The sequence below is a fragment of the Mirounga angustirostris genome, unplaced genomic scaffold (assembly GCF_029215605.1).
Source record: "Mirounga angustirostris isolate CCGP_5_RB_7025 unplaced genomic scaffold, mMirAng1.0.hap1 SCAF_9, whole genome shotgun sequence".
NCBI lineage: Eukaryota > Metazoa > Chordata > Mammalia > Carnivora > Phocidae > Mirounga > Mirounga angustirostris.
This window is the reverse complement of record NW_026991717.1, coordinates 18,553,448-18,576,177: the sequence shown is the minus strand read 5'-3', so window position 1 is coordinate 18,576,177 and position 22,730 is coordinate 18,553,448. Positions and strand designations below refer to the sequence as shown.

The window sequence follows — 22,730 nt, the reverse complement described above, 5'->3', positions numbered from 1 at the left end:
TTTTGACGCAGTCCCGATAGCTTATTTTTACTTTTGTTTCCCTTGCCTTAGGAGATACCTAGAAAATTGTTTCTACAATTGATTCCAAAGAAATTATTGCCTATGTTTTCTTTTAGGAATTTTATGGTTTTGAGTCTCACATTTAGATCTTTTATCCATTTTGAGTTTAATTTTGTGTATGCTTTCAGACAGTGGCCCAGTTTCATTCTTTTGCATGTAGCTCTCCAGTATTCCCAGCACCATCTGTTAAGAGACTGTCTTCTCTCCATTGTATATTCTTGCCTCTTTTATTGCAGATTGATCATATAAGCATGGGTTTCTTTCTGGGACTTTATTCTAGTCCATTGATCCATATGTCTATTTTAGTGCCAACAGCACACTGTTTTTTATTACTACAGCTTTGCAGCGTATCTTGAAATCTGGGACTGGGATATCTCCAGCTTTGTTGTTCTTTCTCAAGATTGCTTTGGCTATTTGGAGTCTTTTGTGGTTCCATACAAATGACAAGATTATTTGTTCTGGTCTGTGAAAAGTGTTGGTATTTTGAAAGGGATTGCATTAAATCTCTAGATTGCTTTTGGTAGTATGGACATTTGAACAATTTTTGTTCTTCCAATCCATGAACATGAAATATCTTTACATTTGTTTGGGTCATTTTTAATTTCTTTCATCAGTGTTTTATGGTTTTCAAAGTATAAGTCTTTCACTCCCTTGGTTGAGTTTATTCCTAGGTATTTTATTATTTTTGGTGTAATTTTAAGTGGGGCTGTATTCTTAATTTATCTTTCTGCTACGTCATTATTGTGTATACAAATACAACAGATTTCTGTATATTAATCTTGTACCCTATGACTTGACTGAATTTTTTTATCAGTTCTAGTAGTTTTTTAGTGGAGTCTTTAGGGTTTTCTACATATAATATAATAGTCTTTAGGTTTTCTACATATAATAATAGTCATCTGCAAGTAGTGACAACTTTACTTCTTCCTTACCAATTTAGATACCTTTTTGAATAAAAGTAAGAATAGACATCCCTTTCTTATTTCTGGTCTTAGAGGAAAAAATTTGTCAGTTTTTCACCATTGAGTGTGAGGTTAGGTATGAGTTTTTCACATACTGCTTTTGTTAGGTTGAGGTATGATCCCCCTAAACCTAGTTTGGTGAGAGTTTTTATCATGAATGGATGTTGTACTTTGTCAAATGCTTTTTCTGCATCTATTGAAATAATCATATGGTCTTTACCATTCTCTTGTTAATGTGATATGTCACATCAATTGATTTCTGAATAATGACCCATCCAAACCACTCTTGCATCCCTGGAATAAATCCCACTTGATTATGGCAAATGATTTTTTTTTTTTTAAATGTATTGTTGGATTCAGTTTGCTAGTGTCCTGTTGAGGATTTTTGCATCTATGTTTATTCAGAGATAATTAGCCTGTTATTTTTCTTTTTTAGTAGTGTCTTTATTTGGTTTTGGTTATCAGGGTAATGCCGGCTTCATAGCATGAATGTGGAAGCCTTCCTTCCTCTTCTATTTTTTAAAATACTCTGAAAACAGTTAAGTATTAACTCTTCTTTGAATGTTTCGTAGAATTCACCTGTGAAGCCATCTGATCCTGTATTTTTATTTGTTGGGAGTTTTTGATTACTGATTTAATTTTATTGCTAGTAATCGTTCTGTTCAATTTTTTTTTTATTTCTTCCTGTTCCAGCTTGGGTAGGTTATATGTTTATATGTTTCTAGAAATTTAATCATTTCTTCTAGGTTGTCCAACTTGTTGGCATATTATCTTTCATATTACTCTCATAATCTTTTGTATTTTTGAGGTGTCAGTTATTTCTCTTCCTTCATTTCTGATTTCATTTATCTGAGTCTTCTCTTTTTTCTTGATGAGTCTGGCTAAATGGTTATCAATTTTGTTGATCTTTTCAAAAAACCAGCTCCTGGTTTCATTAATCTTTCCTATTGTGTTTTTTTAGTCTCTATTTCATTTCTCTGCACTAGATTATTTCCTTCCTTCCTTTCCTTCCTTCGACCAGCAATACAAAATAACTCTAACATGCTAAGGGGGTCTAATGGAAAAAGCAGACAATATGCAAGAATATGTGGGTAACGTAACTAGAAAGATGGAAATTCTAAAAAACTTTTTTTTAAATGCTGATAACTGATTTGCTAAGAAAGAAGAGAAAATGGAAGCATATAAAATGCTCAACTAAAACCACAGAAAGCAGAAAAAGACTATAAACAAAAAGAGGAATAAAGAATTAGGGCAACTAATAGAATACAAATATGGTAGTTATTAATCTAACTATATCACCAATCACTGTAAAAGTCAATGGCCCAAATACACCAATTAAAAAACAGATTGTCAAGGTATCAAAAACAATACTCAATTATATGCTGTCTACAAAAAACCCACTTTCAATAAAAGACACATAAAGATTAAAAGCAGATAAAGATACACTTTGCTAGCACCAATCAAAACTAATATAGCTACATTAATTTCCAGCAAATTTCAGAGCAAGGAAAATTATCACAAATAATGAAGGGCACCACACAATGATAAAGGAGTCAGTCCTCAAGAAGACATAACAACCCTTAAAGCATATGAACCTAACAACAAAGCATCATAATATATGAGGCAAACTGTTAAAACTTCAAGGAAATACAGAGAAATTTACTATTATAGGAGGAGACTTCAACATTAAGATGTGTAGCTATTAAATGCATTTGATGTTACTAAAAAGAAGAAAACAGACATCTTGCCTAAATTTAGTGAAAACTATTAAATTATACTACATTTCTATCAGAAATGCTGGATACTGGTTCCAACAGGCAGAAAATCATTAAGGGCATAACTGAACTCAACAGCATCATTAAGCAATTGAATGTAACTGACATCAACTTCATCCAACAACAGAAGAATCCACATTACTGTCAAGCTCACATGGAATATTCACTAAGACCACATTCTGGGTCATAAAAACCTTAACAAAGTTATAAGAATAGAAATCACATAGTATAGGTTCCCAGATGACAATGAAATTAAATAAATCAGTAACAGAAAATTGGCTGAAAAATCCCAAAATACTTAAACAGCATACTTCTATTTTTGTGTGTTTTTTTAAATTTATTTTTAATTTAAATTCAATTAGCCAACATATAGTACACCATTAGTTTTTGATGTAGTGTTCAATGGTTCATTAGTTATGTATAACACCCAGCAGCATACTTCTAAATAACACATAGGTCAAAGAAGAAATCTCAAGAGAAATTAAAAACTATTTTGAACTAAATGAAAATAAAAACACAACTCATGTTTTGAGATGCAGTGAAAGCAATGCTTAGAGGGAAATTAGTATTAGATGCATAAATTGTGAAAGAAGAAAGATCTAAAATCAATGCCCAACATACATGGCATTAAGGAATTGCAATTTTCTCAAATTGCAAATTTGACAATGAGATAACTACAATATGCCTTACTAAAATGGCAAAAATCAAAAACACCAACACTAAATTCTGGCAAAGATGTGGAAAACCAAGAACATTCATTCACTGATGGTGTGACTACAAAATGGTACAGCCACTTTGGAAAACAGATTGTCAGTTTCTTACAAAACTAAACATACTCTTACCATATACCCAGCAATCCCACTCTGGTATTTACCCAAATGAGTTGAAAACTTTTGCCCACATGAAAACCTGCACATGGATGTTTATAGCAACTATATTCATAAATGCCAAAAGGTGGAAGCAACCAAGATTTCCTTCAGTAGGTGAATGGAAAAACAAACTATCGTATATCCAGACAATGGAATATTATTCAACTTTAAGAAGAAATAAGCTATCAAGCTGTGAAATGACATGCGGGAACCTTAAATGTATTATTACTAATGGAAGAAGATAATTTGAAAAGGCTACATACCGTATGATTTAAACTATATGAAATTCTGGAAAAGGCAAAACTATGGTCAATAAAGAGATGAGTGGTTTTCAGGGGTTAGCAGGAGGGGGGATTTTTAGGGCAATGAAACTATTCTGCATGGTATTATAATGGTGAATACATGTCATTATACATTCGTCAAAACCCCACAGACTGTACAACACTGAGGGTGAACCCTAAAATAAACCATGGACCTTGGGCAATGATGACGTGTCAATGTAGCTTTAACAGTTTAAAAAAACTGTACCACTCTGATGTGGGATACAGGTAGTGGGGGAACTGTGCATCTGTGGGAGCACAGGGTATATGCAAACTTTCTACTTAATTTTGCTGTGAATCTAAAACTGCTCTAAAAATAAAGTTTATTTTTAAAAATGGGTAAAAAAAAAAAAAAGTCCATAAGTGTACCTTTAAATAGTCTTTAGAACTGTGAAACAATGTTAATTGTGGCATTTTCTCTCCTCACCAACAGCTATGATATGCTTTTCCTTCCATGAACTTTGTCTCATCACTGATCTAGACTTAAATCATTACAGTAGTTATTGAAAAAGCTGAGGATCTCTAATATGATTAAAAGTAATTGTTTCCACTACAAAGTTTTTTTCCACAGGCATAAAATTAAGTGACTATACTACTACATTACAGAGATAACCTATACATGTAAAAGAGAAGCAATAATGAAAATGTATTTCACTGTACAAATGAAAGATGTTCCTTATTTTTCAATAAATTTCATTTCCTATGTAGTATGATAAAATTAAAATGTAGCATAATTTAATAGTTTTCACTAAATTTAGGCAAGATGTCTGTTTTCTTCCTTTTGGTAACATCAGATGCATTTAACATCTAGGTGTCTTAGTACTTAATTACTTTATTCTAATTTTACAGAGATCTTAAATTCTTAAAGCCTTATATTTCCTTTATATTTCTCAGTACACAAAGTACAAAGTGCCACATATTATAGGACCACACAAATATCCTGTTATGCTAGTGAACTGACTGAAAATATGGTTGAGAGTTTCTTTTATTTAAACTTTCATTTGACTAGAAAATTTAATTACCCAAAGCAATCCAGCCTGCTTATGATACTTATTTATAAGAAAGTTGGCCACACATCCAAAATACTTTTTATGAAGTATTTTTGAACACTGCCCTATGTTTGATATTTTAATTCTCAATATGAAACACAAATTACAAGTTACATAAAAAAAAATCTCAACATCTGTTGAAATATTTATTTTTACAAATAGATTTTGGAAGCAAACAAAAAGGAAATGGAATTCGGGTGGGGGGGGACAACAAAAGAAAGAATGAAAAGATACTGATTACAGTTTAAAGTAAAACCATAAAAAAAAAAAGGTAAAACCATTCTGCCCAAGATATTACACTGTAACAAAATAACAAGATACAAAGGAAGAAAATAAGCCTTTGGAGTCTCTACATTTTGCCTCTACTTTAGAGGTTGCAATTAGAAATTTTTGGTTGTCATACAGAGATTTTCCTTTTAGACATCAGTTTTCTAAGATATCTAAAAGTGGGTATCAGTCAGTCTCCTCACTGGTATACTGTTAATTAGTAATGTTGCAAGAGAGCTACATTTCAGCTCATAAATTTCATGTGAAGCAGATAACATAACCTAAAATTAGGCTAGAGAATACTGACTACATTAATTACAATTCAATATGCAGTTTATTATTTCAACACAATTACTATTTTTAAGTTGAAGATCTAAATTATATTAAAGTGACATAGCTTTGTTATTTTAGGTTCAAGAGAAATCACATTTATTTTCAATTCAAAATGGAAGAATGAAACCATGTTTACTCCTCTTGAAAGTCACTAAAAACGTGAATGAATGAATGAATGAATGACCATGGGTTTTCTTCTCAGAAAAATAAGGCCTCTAAAACATAAATTTTCATTTGTCCAACTGGAGAAATTAAAATACAAATGAGATTCTTCACAAAAGTGGCAATGTCACAGCCCTGTGAAGATCTAGACAAAGATCCTTTAATTAGTGCTGTAAGATTCAAAAGTGTGGGAAGGCCATGAAAAAAGTGGTGGAGAAAAACCCATAGAGACCCAGTTTTAAATGCAGAATGTTAAGGGATGTAAAACCAAAAAAAAAAAAAGGAATTTTGAAGAAAAGCCTCTTGGGGCACTTAGGTGGCTCAGTCAGTTAAGCATGTGACTTCAACTCAGGTCATGATCTCAGGGTCCTGGGACTGTCTGTCAGGCTCCATGCTCAGTGGGGAGTCTCCTTGTCCCTCTGCCCCTCCCTCTGGCTCTTGCTCTGTCTCTCTCTCAAATAAATAAAGTCTTTAGAGAAAAAAAAACAAAAATAAAACCTCTTTTGTTAACTGTACCTAATACCATTGCCAAAGATATAAAATAATGACCTAAAAAGTGAGCTATTATCACTCAGAAAAGAACCAGCCAAAAAGGAAATTGTAACAGAGATTAAAGCCACAATAAGGAAATTCAAAGAATCAAAACAAAAATAAAAAATTAATATGAATAAAGACATTGGGTATGGTCAACAGAAGTATACTAAAAAAGCACAGAACAACTGGAAAAAAAAAATATTTGTTTAAAAATAAAACAATGTCAGAGAATTTCTGCCTGTGCTCTTTTCTGGGATTTTTATGGTTTCAGGTCTCACATTTAGGTCCTTAATCCATTTTGAGTTTATTTTTGCGTATGGTCTAAGAAAGTGGTCCAGTTTCATTCTTTTGCATGTAGCCTTTTCTGACCTGGTCATAGCAATATCCTTCTAGATATCCCTTCTGAGGCAAGAGAAATAAAAGGAAAACTAAACTCTTGTGACTACATTGAAATAAAAAGCTTCTGCACAGCAAAGGAAACAACTGACAAAACTAAAAAACAACCTAGGGAATGGGAGAAGATATTTGCAAATGACATACCCAATCGAGGGTTAATATCCAAAATATATAAAGAACTTATACAACTCAACACCCCCCCAAAAAAATAACCCAATTAAAAAATAGGCAGAAGATACTGAACAGACATTTCCCCAAAGAACACTTTCAGACGGCCAGCAGACACATGAAAACACTCATCATTACGGAAATGCAAATCAAAACCACAGTAAGATAATCACCTCACACCTATCAGAATGGCTAAAATAAAAAACTCAAGAAACAACAAGCATTGGCGAAGATGTGGGGAAAAAAAGAACCCTTGTGCACTCTTGGTGGGAATCAAACTGGTGCAGCGCAGCCACTGTGGAAGACAATAAGGAAGGTCCTCAAAAAACTAAAAAAGAACTACCCTACGATCCAGTAATCACAGTACTGGGTATTTATCCAAAGAATACAAAAACACTAATTCAAAGGGATATATGCACCCCTATGTTTACCCCTGCAGCATTATTTACAAAATATGGAAGCAGTCCAAGTGTCTATAGATTGAAGAACAGATAAAGAAGATGTGGTATATATAAACAATAGAATATTATTCAGCCATTAAAAAGAAATCTTGTCATTTGTAACAACATGGATGGATCTAGAGAGTATACTGCTAAACTATAAGCCAGTCAGGCAAAGACAAATACTATATGATTTCATTCATATATGGAATTTAAGAAACAAAACAAATGAATACAGAAAAAAAAGAGAGACAAACCAAAAAACAGATTCTCAACTTAGAGAACAAACATATAGTTACTAGAGGGAAGGTGGGGTAGGAGGATGGGTGAAATAGGTGAAGGGGATTAAGAGTACACTCATTTTGATGAGCACTGAGTAATACATGGGACTTTGAATCACTGTATTGTACACCTGAAACTAACATAACCTGTTAACTGCACTGGAATTAAAAAAAAAAGTATAGCTATACCAAATGAAAAAAATTTAAAAGATAAAATATTAAAAAGCCACATACTTTACACACACACACACACACACACACAAATGTTAAGTAATCAAACGCACGGCATATTCTGGTTAAGTTACTGAATGTCAAGTCGCTTGTCACAAGAAAAGAAAAATATACTCAGTATGATGCTGGCAAAACTAAAAGCCAGAATGCCTTGAAATAATCTCTGCAATGTTCTAGGGAAAAGGAATGGGGTCCTAGAATGTCATACCTAGCCACGTCATACTTCAAGTGCAAAGCAATGAACATTTTTAAACATAAAAATACTAAGGGAATACAGCAACCACAAGCCCTTCTTGGAAGAAAAACAAAACAAAATAAAATTTGCTGAAAAAAATCTAGTCATCTAAGTAAAATATAAATTGAGAAAGACAGATTTTTTTCAGTTTTGTTCAATACTGCATACTCAGCTTCTAAAATGCCACATGGAACTGAGTGGTGCTAAAAAATTCTCTAAATTAATCCATAAACCAGGAAACAGATTAAAACAACAAAAGGATGCAAAAGCCACAGTAAAGAACCACTGATAATCAATGAATCCTTTCCATTCAGATCTATGATTAAATAACTGAAAATCAGGATTACAGAATAGAATACAACTACTAATTTTAACAGTATTAAAAAAAATAGCAAATTGAGATTTCTGACAAGATGATGACACAGCATCTACCTCCCTTAGAATTAAACCAGTGGTGGGGCGCCTGGGTGGCTCAGTTGGTTGAGCATCTGACTCTTGGGTTTTGGCTCAGGTCCTGATCTCATGGGTTGTGGGATCGAGCCCTGCATTGGGCTCCTCACTCAGAGGGGAGTCGGCTTGAAAGATTCTCTCCCTCTGCCCCTCCCCCAACTCATGCTTCTCTAACTAAAGAAATCTTAAAACACACACACACACACACACACACACACAAACCCTCCAAGGTTGGTAGATTTCCATCTAGATAAAGTATCTTCTTCCAATGCTCTTTTCCTTGGGGGACTCTGTGTAAAGCTGTAATCTGATGAGTTCTTTAAGGATAGAAGGAGTGATATGACTATGACATTTTTGATGCCTGAGGCCCTCAAACAAATTGAAATCAGTAAGATGGTATAAAATAGTGCAAATATACAAACAATAACAAAGAATAAAATCCAAGTAAACTGGCAAATCAAGAGATATTATCAGACTAGATAAAAAAAGAAATCCAGCCACATACTATTTACAAAACATATACTTAAAGCATAAGGACTTAGTAAGGTTGAAAGTAAATGTAGAGAACTAGACCTATTGAGAAAATACTAGCTGTAAGAAAAGTATAGCTATGTAAATGTAAGATGAAGTAGATTTAAAATAAGCATGTTTCACTGAGAATAGAAAAGATCAATATATATTGAAAAATTCACCAAGAAGATAAGATAATTCTAAATACTCCTAATGGAATGTAGTCCCAAAATATATAAAACAGCATGTATTAAACTAATAACATGTAGAAAGAAATTGACAAAGCTGCTTCTAGGTAAGATGAAGTAACTGGAAGACCAAACAACCCACTGAGATGAACTAGAAAAACAGGATAAAATACAACAGAAGACACTGGAAAGCTCCTGAAGGAAGAAGGACTTAAGGTGCCAAGACTCTAGAGGGGTGAGAATCTGACAGATCTGAAATGGTGTTCTGCAGCTGTTCTTCCCCTGCAGCCCTTTACAGATTCTGGGTACAGGGAGATTAAGAATCTAGCCTTTGTTTGGACAGTGGGTTGCTGCTTTGATAAAGAGCTTTTGTCCTGGGAGTTGAAAACAGAAAACTGAAACTCCAGGGGTCAATAAACTAGTGAGAAGGGAGGAACAGAAACTGAGGTGGTCACTCTGAGCTGAATGAGGTAGGAGGTTAAAAAGAAAAGAAAATTCCTATATGAGTTCTAGCAGTTTTGGGGTGGAGTCTTTTGGGTTTTCCACATAAAGTATCATATCATCTGCAAAGAGTGAGAGTTTGACTTCTTCTTTGCCGATCTGGATGCCTTTTATTTCTTTTTGTTGTCTGCTTGCTGTGGCTAGGACTTCTAATACTATGTTGAATAGCAGTGGTGATAGTGGACATCCCTGCCGTGTTCCTGACCTTAAGGGGAAAGCTCTCAGTTTTTCCCCATTGAGAATGATATTCGCTGTGGGTTTTTCATAGATGGCTTTTATGATATTGAGGTATGTACCCTCTATCCCTATACTCTGAAGAGTTTTGATCAAGAAAGGATGCTGTACTTTGTCAAATGCTTTTTCTGCATCTACTGAGAGGATCATATGGTTCTTGTTCTTTCTTTCATTAATGTATTGTATCACACTGATTGATTTGTGGATGTTGAACCAACCTTGCAGCCCAGGGACAAATCCCACTTGGTCATGGTGACTAATCCTTTTAATATACTGTTGAATCCTATTGCCTAGTATTTTGGTGAGAATTTTTGCATCCATGTTCATTAAAGATTTAGGGCATGTACTGCATGGAGCACTGGGTGTTATACGCAAACAATAAATCATGGAACACTACATCAAAAACTAATGATGTAATGTATGGTGATTAACATAACATAATAATAAAAAAAGAAATGACCATGTAATTGAAAACAAAGAGAAAAAAGGGATCAGATAACGAAATCTACAGGTAATCCAATATAGGAGTTAGCAGACAAAAACTCTATCATTAATATTTTCCAAAAAACAGTGGAAAGAATACATGAAAAGATGGGTAATTTCACCAGAGAACTGATATCTATAAAAAGAAAAATTAAAAAGAAATTCTATAGTTGAAAATATACTACCAGAAATTAATAATAGTAAGCTACTAGGTGTTTTAACAGCTAATTTTTAAAAACCAAGAAAAGGATTACTAGAACACAGAAAACATTACTAGAAAACAGGTCACTTACTATAAAACATTCAAATAGAAAGAGAAAAAATAAAAATTGCATAAGAAATATATGAGACATACTCAAAAGCACTAAGTTACATGTAATTGGAATTCCAGAGGAGAAAAGCATGAATATAAGTAATATTTGAAAACATAATAAAAAAATTAACTACAAATGAAAAAGTAAAAATCTTAAAAGTAACCGGGGAGGGGGACACACACATTATCTTCAAAAAAAGGAAAAGAAATACTGAAAGCTGGTCTCTCCAAAGAAATGATAAAAGTGATAGATGTTGGAAGACAACGGTTTCAAAGTATTAAGAGACTATTAACTGTCAACCTAGAATTCTATAACCAATAAAAATAGTTTTCAGGGTCCCTGGATGGCTCAGTTGGTTAAGCATCTGCCTTCCAGCTCTGGTCATGATCCCAGGACTGAGCCCCATCTCAGGCTTCCTGCTCAGCGAGAAGTCGTCTTCTCCCTCTCCCTCTGTCCCTACCCCTTCCATGCTCGCTTGCTCAAATAAATAAATCTCTTTTCTTTAAGATTTTATTCACTTATTTGAGAGAGTGAGTGAGCACAAGCAGAGGGGAAAAGCAGAGGGAGAGGGAGAGGGAGAAGCAGTCTCCCTGCTGAGCAGGTAGCCCAATGCGGGACTCGATCGCAGGATCCCATGATCATGACCTGAGCCGAAGGCGGACATTTAACTGACGGAGTCACACAGGCGCCCCAAGAAATCAAATAAATAAACAGAATCTTAGAAAGAAAGGGAGAGAGAGAGGGAGGGAGGGAGAGAGGGAGGAAGGAAACAGCTTTCAGGGGTGCCTGGGTGGCTCAGTCAATCATCTGACTTCAGCTCAGGTCATGATCTCAGGGTCCTGGGATGGCAACCAAGTCAGGCTCCGCGCTCAGCAGGGAGTCTGCTTCTTGCCCTCTCCCTATACCCCTCCCCGCCCACTCATGCATGTTTGCTCTCTCAAAAAAAAAAATAGAATTAAAAAAAAAAAAAAACCAGCCTCTACAATGAAGATGATACAACCTCATAAAAAACAAAATTGGGCAAAGGATTTGAACAGACATTTCTCCAAAAAAGAATACAAATGTCTAATAAACACATGAAAATGTATTCAGCATAGTCATCAGAGACCTGCAAATCAAAACCATGAGATACCAGTTCACACCCACTGGGATGACTATAATCAAAAAGGCAAACAATAACAAGTGTTGGCAAAGGTGTGGGAAAACTGGAACCCTCATATACTACTGATGGAAAGCAAAATGATATAGACAACTTTGACAGTCTGGCAGTTCCTCAAAATGTTAAAATTTCCGAGTTACCACATGATCCAGCAATTCCACACCTAGGTATATCCAAGAAAAATGAAAATACATGTTTACACAAAAATGTGTACATGAATGCACATAGCATTATTCATAATAGCCAGCAAGTGGAAACAACCAAATGTTCATCAACTGATGAATAAACAAAATGTAGTATATTCATACAATGGAATATTATTCAGTCACAATAAAGAATGAAGTACTAGCACACTCTACAACAGGGATGAACCATAAAAACACTATGTTAAGCAAAAAAAGACAGTCACAAAAGATCACACAGTATATGATTCGACTTATGTGAAATATCCAGAATAAGCAAATTTACAGAAACAGAGAATAGGTTAGTGGTTTCCTACAGCTAGGTGTATATGGGGGGAGGGGAATGGAGAGTGACTGCTAATGAGTATGGGGTTTCTTTTAGGGGTGATAAAAATGTTCTGAAACGGGGCGCCTGGTTGGCTTAGTTGGTTAAGCATCTGGCTTCTTGATTTCTGCTCAGGTCATGATTTCACAGGTCCTGGGATTGAGACTTGCACTCAACATGCAGTCTGCTTCAGATTCTTTCTCCCTCTCCCTCCTTCTCTGCTCCTCCCTTCTCATGCTCTCTCGTTCTCTTTCTCTCAAATAAATAAAATCTTAAAAAAAATGTTGTGGAAGAAAATAGTGGTGATGGTTGCACAACTCTGTGAATAAACAAACAAAAAAACCCACTGAACTGTACATTTTCATTTCAAATGGGTGAATTTTAGGATATATGAATTTTAATCTCAATAAAGCAGTTTTTAAAACTGGGATAAAATAAAGACACATTCAGATAAAAATAAGAGAAGACTTGCACTAAAAGAAGTAACAAAGGGAGTTCTTTAGGAAGAAAGAAACTAATCCCATATAGAAACATAAAGGTAGAAATAGCAGTGAAAAGGATCAGTGTGTATTTATGTGTATGTGTGTGTGTGTGTGTGTATGAATATTGACTGTATAAAACTTTGAGTTTTAATTTATCACATTAAAATGCATAGTAACAAAAATGCAGTAAGCAGGAAACATAAATAGAGCCAAGTATGCTGTATGGTTCTAAAATCAGGGAAGAGGTAAAAGAAGTAATATGTGTTATACCAGTTATTTTGTAATAAGTCAAGAATATATGCTATAATTTCCAGGGCAAAACATTAAAAGAAAGGCAAAACAATATGCAATGAAGAAATTACTAGAAGAGAAAAAGATAATTTTACAAATGTAAATCAAAAAGATGACCAATGAGGAAGAAAAAGGAACCTAATATATATATATATCTGCATTTATATTTAAGATATCTTGTTTAAGATACTTTTTTTAAAAGATTTATTTATGTGCTTGAGAGAGAGAAAGAGCGGGGGAGGGGGGCAGAGGGAGAGAGAGAATCCTTTGGCAGACTCCCTGCTAAGCGAGAAGCCAGACATGGGGCTCAATCCCAGGAATCCCAGGACCCTGAGATCATGACCTGAACCAAAACCAAGAGTCAGTCGCTTAAGTGACTGAGCTACCCTGGCGCCCCAAGCTACTCTTCTTAAAAAGACTATGATTATATGATGGGATAAAGAGTTAAAGTCTTAGAAGAGATTTGCCCAAAATATAAGGATAATGAAAGGCTGAAGAGGATACAAGATATAACAAGCAAATACTAAGCAAAAGAAAGCTAATACAAAGTATACTAAGCTAGAACAAACAGCTTGAAGGCCAACAGTAGTAGTTATAATAAAAAAAAAGGACATTTCCTAATGCTAAAGGTGTCAATCCACCAAGAAGATATCACGAGCTTAAATCTATATTCAACTCACAGCTCCAAAATGCATAAAGTAAAACCTGAAACTAAAAGAGAAATAGACATGTCCACAATCTTAGCCAAAGACTGTAACACAGCCCAAGAATATCTATCAGTAGTTGACAGAACAAGCAGCCAAATAATCAGAAAGGTACAGTCCTTCTGTAGGCCTGAAAAACACAATTAAGATATCTAATCTAATTTTCTCTTCCCTGCTCCTCACATATGCATACCACAGTAACCAAAAATAACAACATACTCTTCCAAGTGCAAATAAAACACTTACCAAAACTGACCAAAAAAGCCTGGGTCCTAAAGCAAGCCTTAACACATTTCAAACAACCTCAATCATTTGGAACACATTCTCTGAACATACTGGAATCAAGCTAAAAATCAGTAACAAAAAGATAGCTTAAAAATCTCAAATTTCTGGGGCGCCTGGGTGCCTCAGTCGGTTAGGTGACTGCCTTCGGCTCAGGTCATGATCCTGGAGTCCTGGGATCCAGTCCCACATTGGGCTCCCTGCTCAGCAGGGAGTCTGCTTCTCCCTCTGACCCTCCTCCCTCTCGTGCTGTCTCTGATTCTTTCTCTCTCAAATAAATAAATAAAATCTTAAAAAAAAACAACTCTAATTTCTTAGAGATTTTGCAACACGTTTCCAAATAATTCATGTATTAAGAAAGAAATCCCAGTATAAATTTGAAAATATTTTCGGCAGAATAATAATGAAGATGAAAAATCATTATTACAATTTGTGAGACACAGTTCAAATCAGTGCTTTCAGGGGAAAACATAATTCTCTAGGATTTGTTAGGAAAAAGAGAAAGGCTGAAAAGTCAATGACGAATGTAAAAAAAACCACTGTCCAAGAGGAGAAGAAAAGACAGAAATAATGTACGATAAAACAACTGTATGATAAAAATACTTTAGCAAGCTAAAAAGTTCATTCTCAGAAAGGGTTAATAAAACTGACATACTCTCAGCAAGACTGCTGAAGAAAAAAAGACAAAAAGTAACAATATAAGGAATGGAAGAGAGAATATAAAAGAGAGCATGAGGAATATGAAGAAAATAAAAGCATATGGACGCTGAACTTCAATAATATTAACAATTTAAATAAAATAGACAATTCCTTGAAAAACCGAATTTACCCAATTGACAAAAAAGGTAGAAAAATATGAATCACTCTTTCTCTATTATAGAAATTAAATATTTACTTTTAAAAACTCTCACACAATAAACTCCAAGTACAGATTTACTAGTAAATTTTCGAAGTATTTAAAGAAGAAATATACCACTATTACACAAACTTCTCCAGAGAACAACACTTCCCAACTCATTTCATAAGGCCAGCATAACTTGTCATAACCTAACAATGATATTACAAGAAAAAAAAAATTACAGACTACTCTCACATACACATACTTGCAAAAATCAAAAATGGAATATGAGCAAATCAAATCAAATGATATATATAAAAAGGTTAACAAATCACAAGGTGTATTTCAAGAACGGTGCTTTAACATTTCAAAATCAATCAACATAGGATACTACATTAAAGAAAAAAGGGGAGAAAAATACCATAGAATCATCTACATAAACTCAGAAAAAGCATTTGATAAAACTCAATACTGAGTCGGGATAAGAAATAATGGCATTAGAAATAGCAGAAAACTTTTCTATTCTGATAAAGAGGATCTTTTTAAAAAAATTCTCGGTAGGGGTACCTGGGTGGCTCAGTCACTAAGCGTCTGCCTTCGGCTCGGCTCATGATCACGGGTCATGATTCCAGGTCCTGAAATCGAGCCCCATTCCAGCTCCCTGCTCAGCGGGAAGCCTGCTTCTCCCTATCCCACTCCCTCTGCTTGTGCTCCCTCTCTCACTATGTCTCTCTCTGTCAAATAAACAAATAAAATTAAAAAAAAAAAACCTCTCAGTAAATATAATTAATGATCAAATATCAAATGTTTTTTCCTAAAGTTGAGAATGAGACAAAGGATGACCTCTACCTCCACTTATATTCAACATTACACTGGAGGTCCTAGCTAATACAATGAAACAAGATAATATAAGTTAAAGGATTTCAAAAAGAAAAGTCACTGTTCACAGACAACATGACAGTTTACGTAGGAAATCCAAAATAATGCACATATAAACTATTAGAAATAAGTGAATTTTGAAAGTGAATTTTGCAAGATTGCTAGACACAAAGTCAACATTAAAAAAGTAAACTATACTTTTATATACTTAGCAACAACCATACAGAAAATAAAATCTGGGAAAAAAACATAGTAACACTAAAAAAAATTCAATACCGAAAAATAAAATAAGAAATGTGTAAGATCTGTACATTGAAAACCATCAAACATTATGGAAAGAATTAATGAAAACCAAGTGTAAGATAATCATATTTATTAATTACAAGACTTAATATTGTAAAGATTTCAGTTCTCCCTAAATCAATCCATACATCTAATGGGAAAAAACAAAAACAAAAACAAAAAAACCCCTAAATTCCAGTAAGTTTTTTTTTTGTTTTCTTGGTGAATATTGACACAGAAAAGAAAAACGGCAAGAACAACTACTCAGTCATGCAGAATATCATGGTAGAGAATCTCTACTACCTAATATTAAACTATAGTAAATAAAATAGTGCAGAACCGAGCAAAGATAGAAAATACACAAATGGAACAAAACAGAGTTCAGAAACAGCCCCACATGTGTATGATTACTTGATTCACAGCAAAGGCAACCCTTGTCAAGCAATGGAGGAAAGATGGTTCTTAAAACAAATTGTACTGGGTGAACTGAATATTTATCAGGAAAACAAATCTTGACCCCAAAACCTCAAACCATACACAAAAGTAAATTCCAAATGGGTAACAGATCTAAAACATGAAAGGTAAAAAACAGAAGAAAGCATAAAAATAATCTTCATGGATTTATGATAGGTAAATATCTCTTCAACACAACACAAAGAGCATGAGCCATAAAGGAAAAAAAAAAGAAGGTAAACTGGACAACATTAAAAAAAAAAAAAAAGGTTGAAAAAGTGAAAAGGCAAGCCATGATATGAGAGAAGTTATTTGTAATGTACATAATGAACAAAATACTCACAATTTATTATATATAGAATATATACTAATAATTAAAAGAAAAAGGCAGTGAGGCAGCCCACTAGGAAAAAATAAACCGAAAAAGAAGTAAACAGGTAAGTCATAAAAGAAGGTATCTAAATGGCCAATAAAAATATGAAAAGGTAATCAACTTCATCAAACATCACAGAAACTTAAAATTAAAATGTTACTTTTGCTCACCCACCAGAACAGCTAAAATGAAAGGGATAAAAACTAGCATCAGTGAGTATTTAGAGCAGCTGGAACTTTTACGCACTGTTAGCAGAGTGTAAATTATAAATTAGTACAACCACTTTAGAAAACTCTATTGCTATTAAAACTGATCACAGATATACTCTTTGACTTAGCAACTGTACACTTCGGTATATACCCAAGTGTTCATATGTACCAAACACACATACAAGAGTATTCAAAACAGCACTCTTTATAATAGTCTCAAAGTAGAAAACAATCCAAAAGTCTGTGTACAATAGAAATAATAAGTATATGCATTGTGTTCTATCCACACAGTGGAATATTATACATCAATGAACATGTAGAAAATCCATCTACATATATACCCACATGCAACAGTAACATTAATTTCACAAACATAATGTTGCCCAAAGGAACACATGCTGTTCACATAAATTCAACAACAGGGGTAATTAATCTATGTGTTAGAAGTTCAGTTAATGACCTTCCTTCCCTGGGGCAGGGAGATAATACCTGGGAGATAGGACAGAGAGTTTCCCGGGTGGTGCACTGGGATATGCTGGCTACATGGCCATGTACTTTTTGCAATAACTCACTTGGCCACACTTAGGATTTGTGCACTTTTCTTTATGTTATACTTTAATACAAAATTTCCTTTTTAAATAGAAATGCATAACGCCAAACACAAACACAAGGTTTCACCAGAAACTCCTAAATGGAAGTCAAGTGAAAGCTTCCAAGTAGAAGTGAAATGAGGTGAAGCAACTCTTAAGTGCATGACAGTGTCACCCCCAAGATTTTTCATTCACTGTACTAATGACTTGAAGTGTGATTTTATCTTAGTAGTTCAAAAAATCCAATCATTAAAAACTCTATTTGCTATTACCTCCTTCAGTATTGCTCCCTAAACTACCCCAACCAGAGGTTTATAGTTCCTTCCATAAACTCTCCCATCACCTAAGCTTACCCTCTATCTGCCATATAGTTAAATCTCTTCTGTAGGCTATATTATTTTTAATGAGTTTCCAGTGCTTAACACAGTCTCTCTCTGATATAGTAAATATTCAAATTTGGATGAATAAATGACATAAATTCTCTTCTGCACAGAAACCTTTTTTTCCCATTTTAATGCAAGAATAATGAAATTTTAACTAAGAATCCACAAATCCAAAATGACAAATTAAGTCTGTGCCTAATCAAACCTGAAAAATAAATTGCCCAACTACCTCTTCTGTATCTTTTCTGCATTCTTTGCCAAAATCATCTGAGAAGAAATTTAGACACCCTTGCCCCATCTGGCAGCTTGGTAAGAAGATGACTTAGGTAAATTCAACTTATTAACAGGCTAATTCCACTTGCTGAGTTATAGTGGTAGGCTCCATCTTTTAATAAGATCATTTCCTTAACTTAAAAAGTTCCATTACACAGTCACTTACATATTCCTAGCTCCTTTTTCTCTCTAAACATGTGGGGCCTTTTCCACTGGTAGATCCAGTGTATCTATGCTGAATTTAAACATGACTCTCTATGGGATAATTAGAGTTCAGGGAATGTTATGTGCTTTCCCAGTTCTCTGCTTTTATGTTATTCCCTTAATAAGCCCTATTTTACATTTATATCACATGTGTTCATGAAGCAGGTCCCCCATGCCTCCTCTACCTGTCACAGTCCTCAGATTTATAAAGGGACATTTACTTGCAACCTTGCTTAGAATCATTCCTTTGGAATGATGGAATGGTTATTTTATCACTCTCCCCTATTTTATCAACCTTCATAAAGAATCACACTGTGTGAGCCTTATACTTTAGCTAAAGAATTTTCATGAGATGAAACAAGAGCTCTCTTCATTTAGGTCCACTGACAACTCTAATCACTTCCACTAACTTCTCTACCAGCTACTCAGCTGAGTTTTGTCTCCGATTATATCCACATTACCAGGTGAATTACTACTCAGACTCTGGAGAATATATCTTTAGTACTCTCCTGTTCCTGGTAAGCTTCCAGAAACCAGCTTTTCTGGAAATTTCTCCTGAGAGGCAAACTTTCCAGAGAAAGCATCTCCCCTTCCTGCATATGCTGTGACTACTAGTTTATTTACGATATTCTATGAAACTATTTTTCCTTCTTTCCTTTAAACCAAGGGCTTGGCAAACTTTCCCTTAAAGGGCCAGAGTAAAGATTTTAGGCTTATGGGCCATACAGTGTCTAGGCATATGGGCCATACAAAGTAAAGATTTTAGGCTTATGGGCCTACTCAATTATGCTGTTATAATGTGAAATCAGCCACAGACAATATGTAAACAAATGCACACGGCAGTGTTCTAACAATGATTTATTTATAAAAACAGCCAGCCTGCCCATGGACCAAAGTTTGCCAATCCCTGCTCTAAACTCTTACAACTTCTGGTCTTCATATATCAGTATTATAATTATCTTGAATTTGTAAGGGTTTACAGCATTGGTGCTGAAAATTAAATTCAATATATTTTATCAATTAAAACTGAGATCAATATATAAATGTTCTAGGAATATTTGCGATAATATGAGTTATAAAAAAAATTCTCATTATTTGTTGGTTAACCAAAAAAATTTAAGTGACTAAAACACATTTACTGATAACTGTAGTTAACTTAGGTATTACCTAATTATGAAAATAGAGCTGATAATTTACAGTAATAATATATTAAACACTAATGAACAAATGAACAGAAGACTAAGTATACTATGATAAATCTACACAATGGACAGTAGTGGTGGGACTACAGTGATCTTTTCTTCTTTTCCCCTATGTTTTCTATAATTAACATCTATGATTTCTGTAATAAAAAAAGTTTCTTTAAAGCACACGATGACAAGCTAAAAGTGTTAAAATTGTTTATTTAGTTTGAGAATAAAAATATTTAGACTTGAAATTAAAGAAAAATTCATTCTATCCTATGCTTCTCTTTAAAAAAATATATTTACATCAAAAATAAATAAGTTAAAATTTTCATTTACCTGTCGGTTCCTTTCATCCATTATGCGTGTGATTTGAATTTTCTTCCGCCCCATTTTCAGTCACCTTTCCTTCCTTATATTCCAAATATTTAATTCAAAATTAATTTTCTTCAATACCCTAATGCATCGTACACAGCTTCTATTATTTCAGCTTCTAGTCCAAGGGCTACAGCTGAAATTTTCTATAAGATCTAAAAGAAAACAAAAATTAGAAAATTTAAGTTCTATAAGTTTGCAAATCATGAAAATGTTATACAAATTTCAAACCTGCTTCTATGCTGCACATAGGCAGCCTTATTAGCTGAAATTCCTGGTTATATAAAATTGGTAGTTAAGTTGAAGCTTTGTTAACTTTACCCCTAAAATATCTCTTGAATCTTTTTGTGCCTCTAGTTCTGGCTGAAAGAGTGCAATTATAACCTTTGAGTTTTTCTCAATGCATATAATAATAGCAACAACAAGAGCCAATGCTTATTGGGATTTTTGTATGTGCCAAACACTTTTCTACATACCTGATATATCTTAACTCATTCAATCCAAACTGCAATCATTTTGGGTATAATTATCATCTCCATTTTATAAATAAGGACACTGAGGCAGAGAGATCCTAACTCTGTCCAAGGTAACACACACAGTAAAGGGCAGAGCCTGGAATATGAACTCAGGGACTCTGGTTCCAGAATTTCTCCTCTTTAATGTTATAGAATATCCTTGAAAGCTTCTGATGCCCTTCATGTCAAAGGATGAACTAATAATCTAGGTAGCCCCAATCTGCCTTTACAAACTATTCTTGCAAACTGCCCTAGCCACCACCAAAATTACTGTCAATCCACAAAGGCACCATATGATTTCATAATAACGTCCACTTAAATGAAATACTGTTCCTTTTAGCCATTTAATAAAATCCTCCTTATCAATCAAGATTCAGTTCCCCCTGATAGAGTAAACCATAGCACCTTACACTTTGTGGCTATGTGTATAATAAATTCTAAGTCCATTTTCCTCTGAGACTGTGAGTCCTTCAAGAACAGGATATTTTTATTCCATTTATCTCTGTAATTCAATGACTGGCAATGATATAATTTGTCATGTTCTGAATAACAGTTGTGTGAAAGACCCAGTGTTTTTAAAACCTACATAATAAAGTATTTACAAGGGAATGGAAGACAAATACTAAAACACTCACAATAATAAATTCTCAGGGGAATTTTACTCAAGTATTTTTAATATTGTGCATATATAGCCATAAAACTTTAAAAGTACTGTGCAGAGGCGCCTGGGTGGCTCAGTCATTAAGCGTCTGCCTTTGGCTCAGGTCATGATCCCACGTCCTGGGATCGAGCCCCGCATCGGGCTCCCTGCTCAGTGGGAAGCCTGCTTCTCCCGCTCCCACTCCCCCTCCTTGTGTTCCCTCTCTCACTGTCTCTCTCTCTCGCCAAATAAATAAAATCTTTAAAAAAGTAAATATAAAAAAATAAAAAATAAAAGTACTGTGCAAATCCATGTTTGATTAAATCTGACTTTTGCTCAAAAGCAGTGAGTTTTTAAATTCTTATCACTACCATCATTACTATAAGCATGGCATTTCTTACATATCTTCCCTTGTATTCTTTTATTTCTTCATTCATACAAACATTAACTGAACATCTATTAACAACTGATAACCTATTAATTGATCACCTACTTGCAAAAATGTACTTCCAAACACTGAACTAAGCACACAGGGTAAAGTGTTAAAAAAAAAAAAAAAAAAAGGCATGATTTTTAATCTCACAAGAGTTCATAGTTTAGTAGGGGAAAACAGACTTTAATCAAACTATCATATAAATGAGTCTGTACAAATTAAAATTAGGAAGTTCATGTATCTGACCTAAATTCGTATGTTAGGGAAGGCTTCCTTAGGAATGTGCCTCATACCCAAACCTGAGTATGAGGGTGTACATGCTAGGAGAGAATAGCATGTGCATGGAAGCAGGAAACATTAGAAAAACTGAAGGGCTAGTCAACTGGTGGGAACCAATCAAACAAACAGCTGTGCTGTAGAATGTTTTTGTTTTCTCACGAGACTGCAATATAAACCACTAGAAGTCAGCTTATTCAAATCATGTTCCCTAATAGATCACATTGCAATCAATTCACATTATAAAACTTGCACTGTAGTAGGCAAGATAAATAGTCATACCTTTCAACACTAATGCCTATAAGGTATATGTACTATATTCTCTTTTATAATCTGAAAAATTCTGAATGTTAGATCATATCTGAGCATTTTCCTTTTGATCAACCTTCTCTTTCTCTTTTTTTTAAGATTTATTTATTTATTTTAGAGAGAGGGTGAGAGAGCACAAGCGAGCACAAGTGGGGGTAGGGACAGAGGGAGAGAATCTTCAAGCAGACTCCAAATTGAGCACGGAGCCTGACAGAGCGCACAATCCCACAACAAATGAGATCACAACCTGAGCCAAAAACAAGAGTCAAATGCTTAACTGACTGAGTCACCCAGGAGCCCCAAACCAACCTTCTTCTAATAATGACA

At 34.3% G+C, this 22,730-nt stretch overlaps 1 protein-coding gene across 25 annotated transcripts in view; it reads right to left on the bottom strand.

Moving 5' to 3' along the window:
- Window positions 1–22,730, bottom strand: part of MEF2A (myocyte enhancer factor 2A) — a 175,793-nt gene that overhangs the window by 75,266 nt on the left and 77,797 nt on the right. For 23 of the 25 annotated variants that reach the window (XR_010404894.1, XM_064569981.1, XM_054513342.2 and 20 more), the window contains one exon: window positions 20,195–20,385. The exons of the other annotated variants lie outside the window; for them this stretch is intronic. Coding sequence is in view for 22 of the 23 variants with exons in the window: in XM_064569981.1 (XP_064426051.1) it covers window positions 20,195–20,248 (54 nt within the window). In the remaining variant the exon portion in view is untranslated. The remainder of the gene's footprint in view (window positions 1–20,194; window positions 20,386–22,730) is intronic. 25 annotated transcript variants of the gene reach the window in all.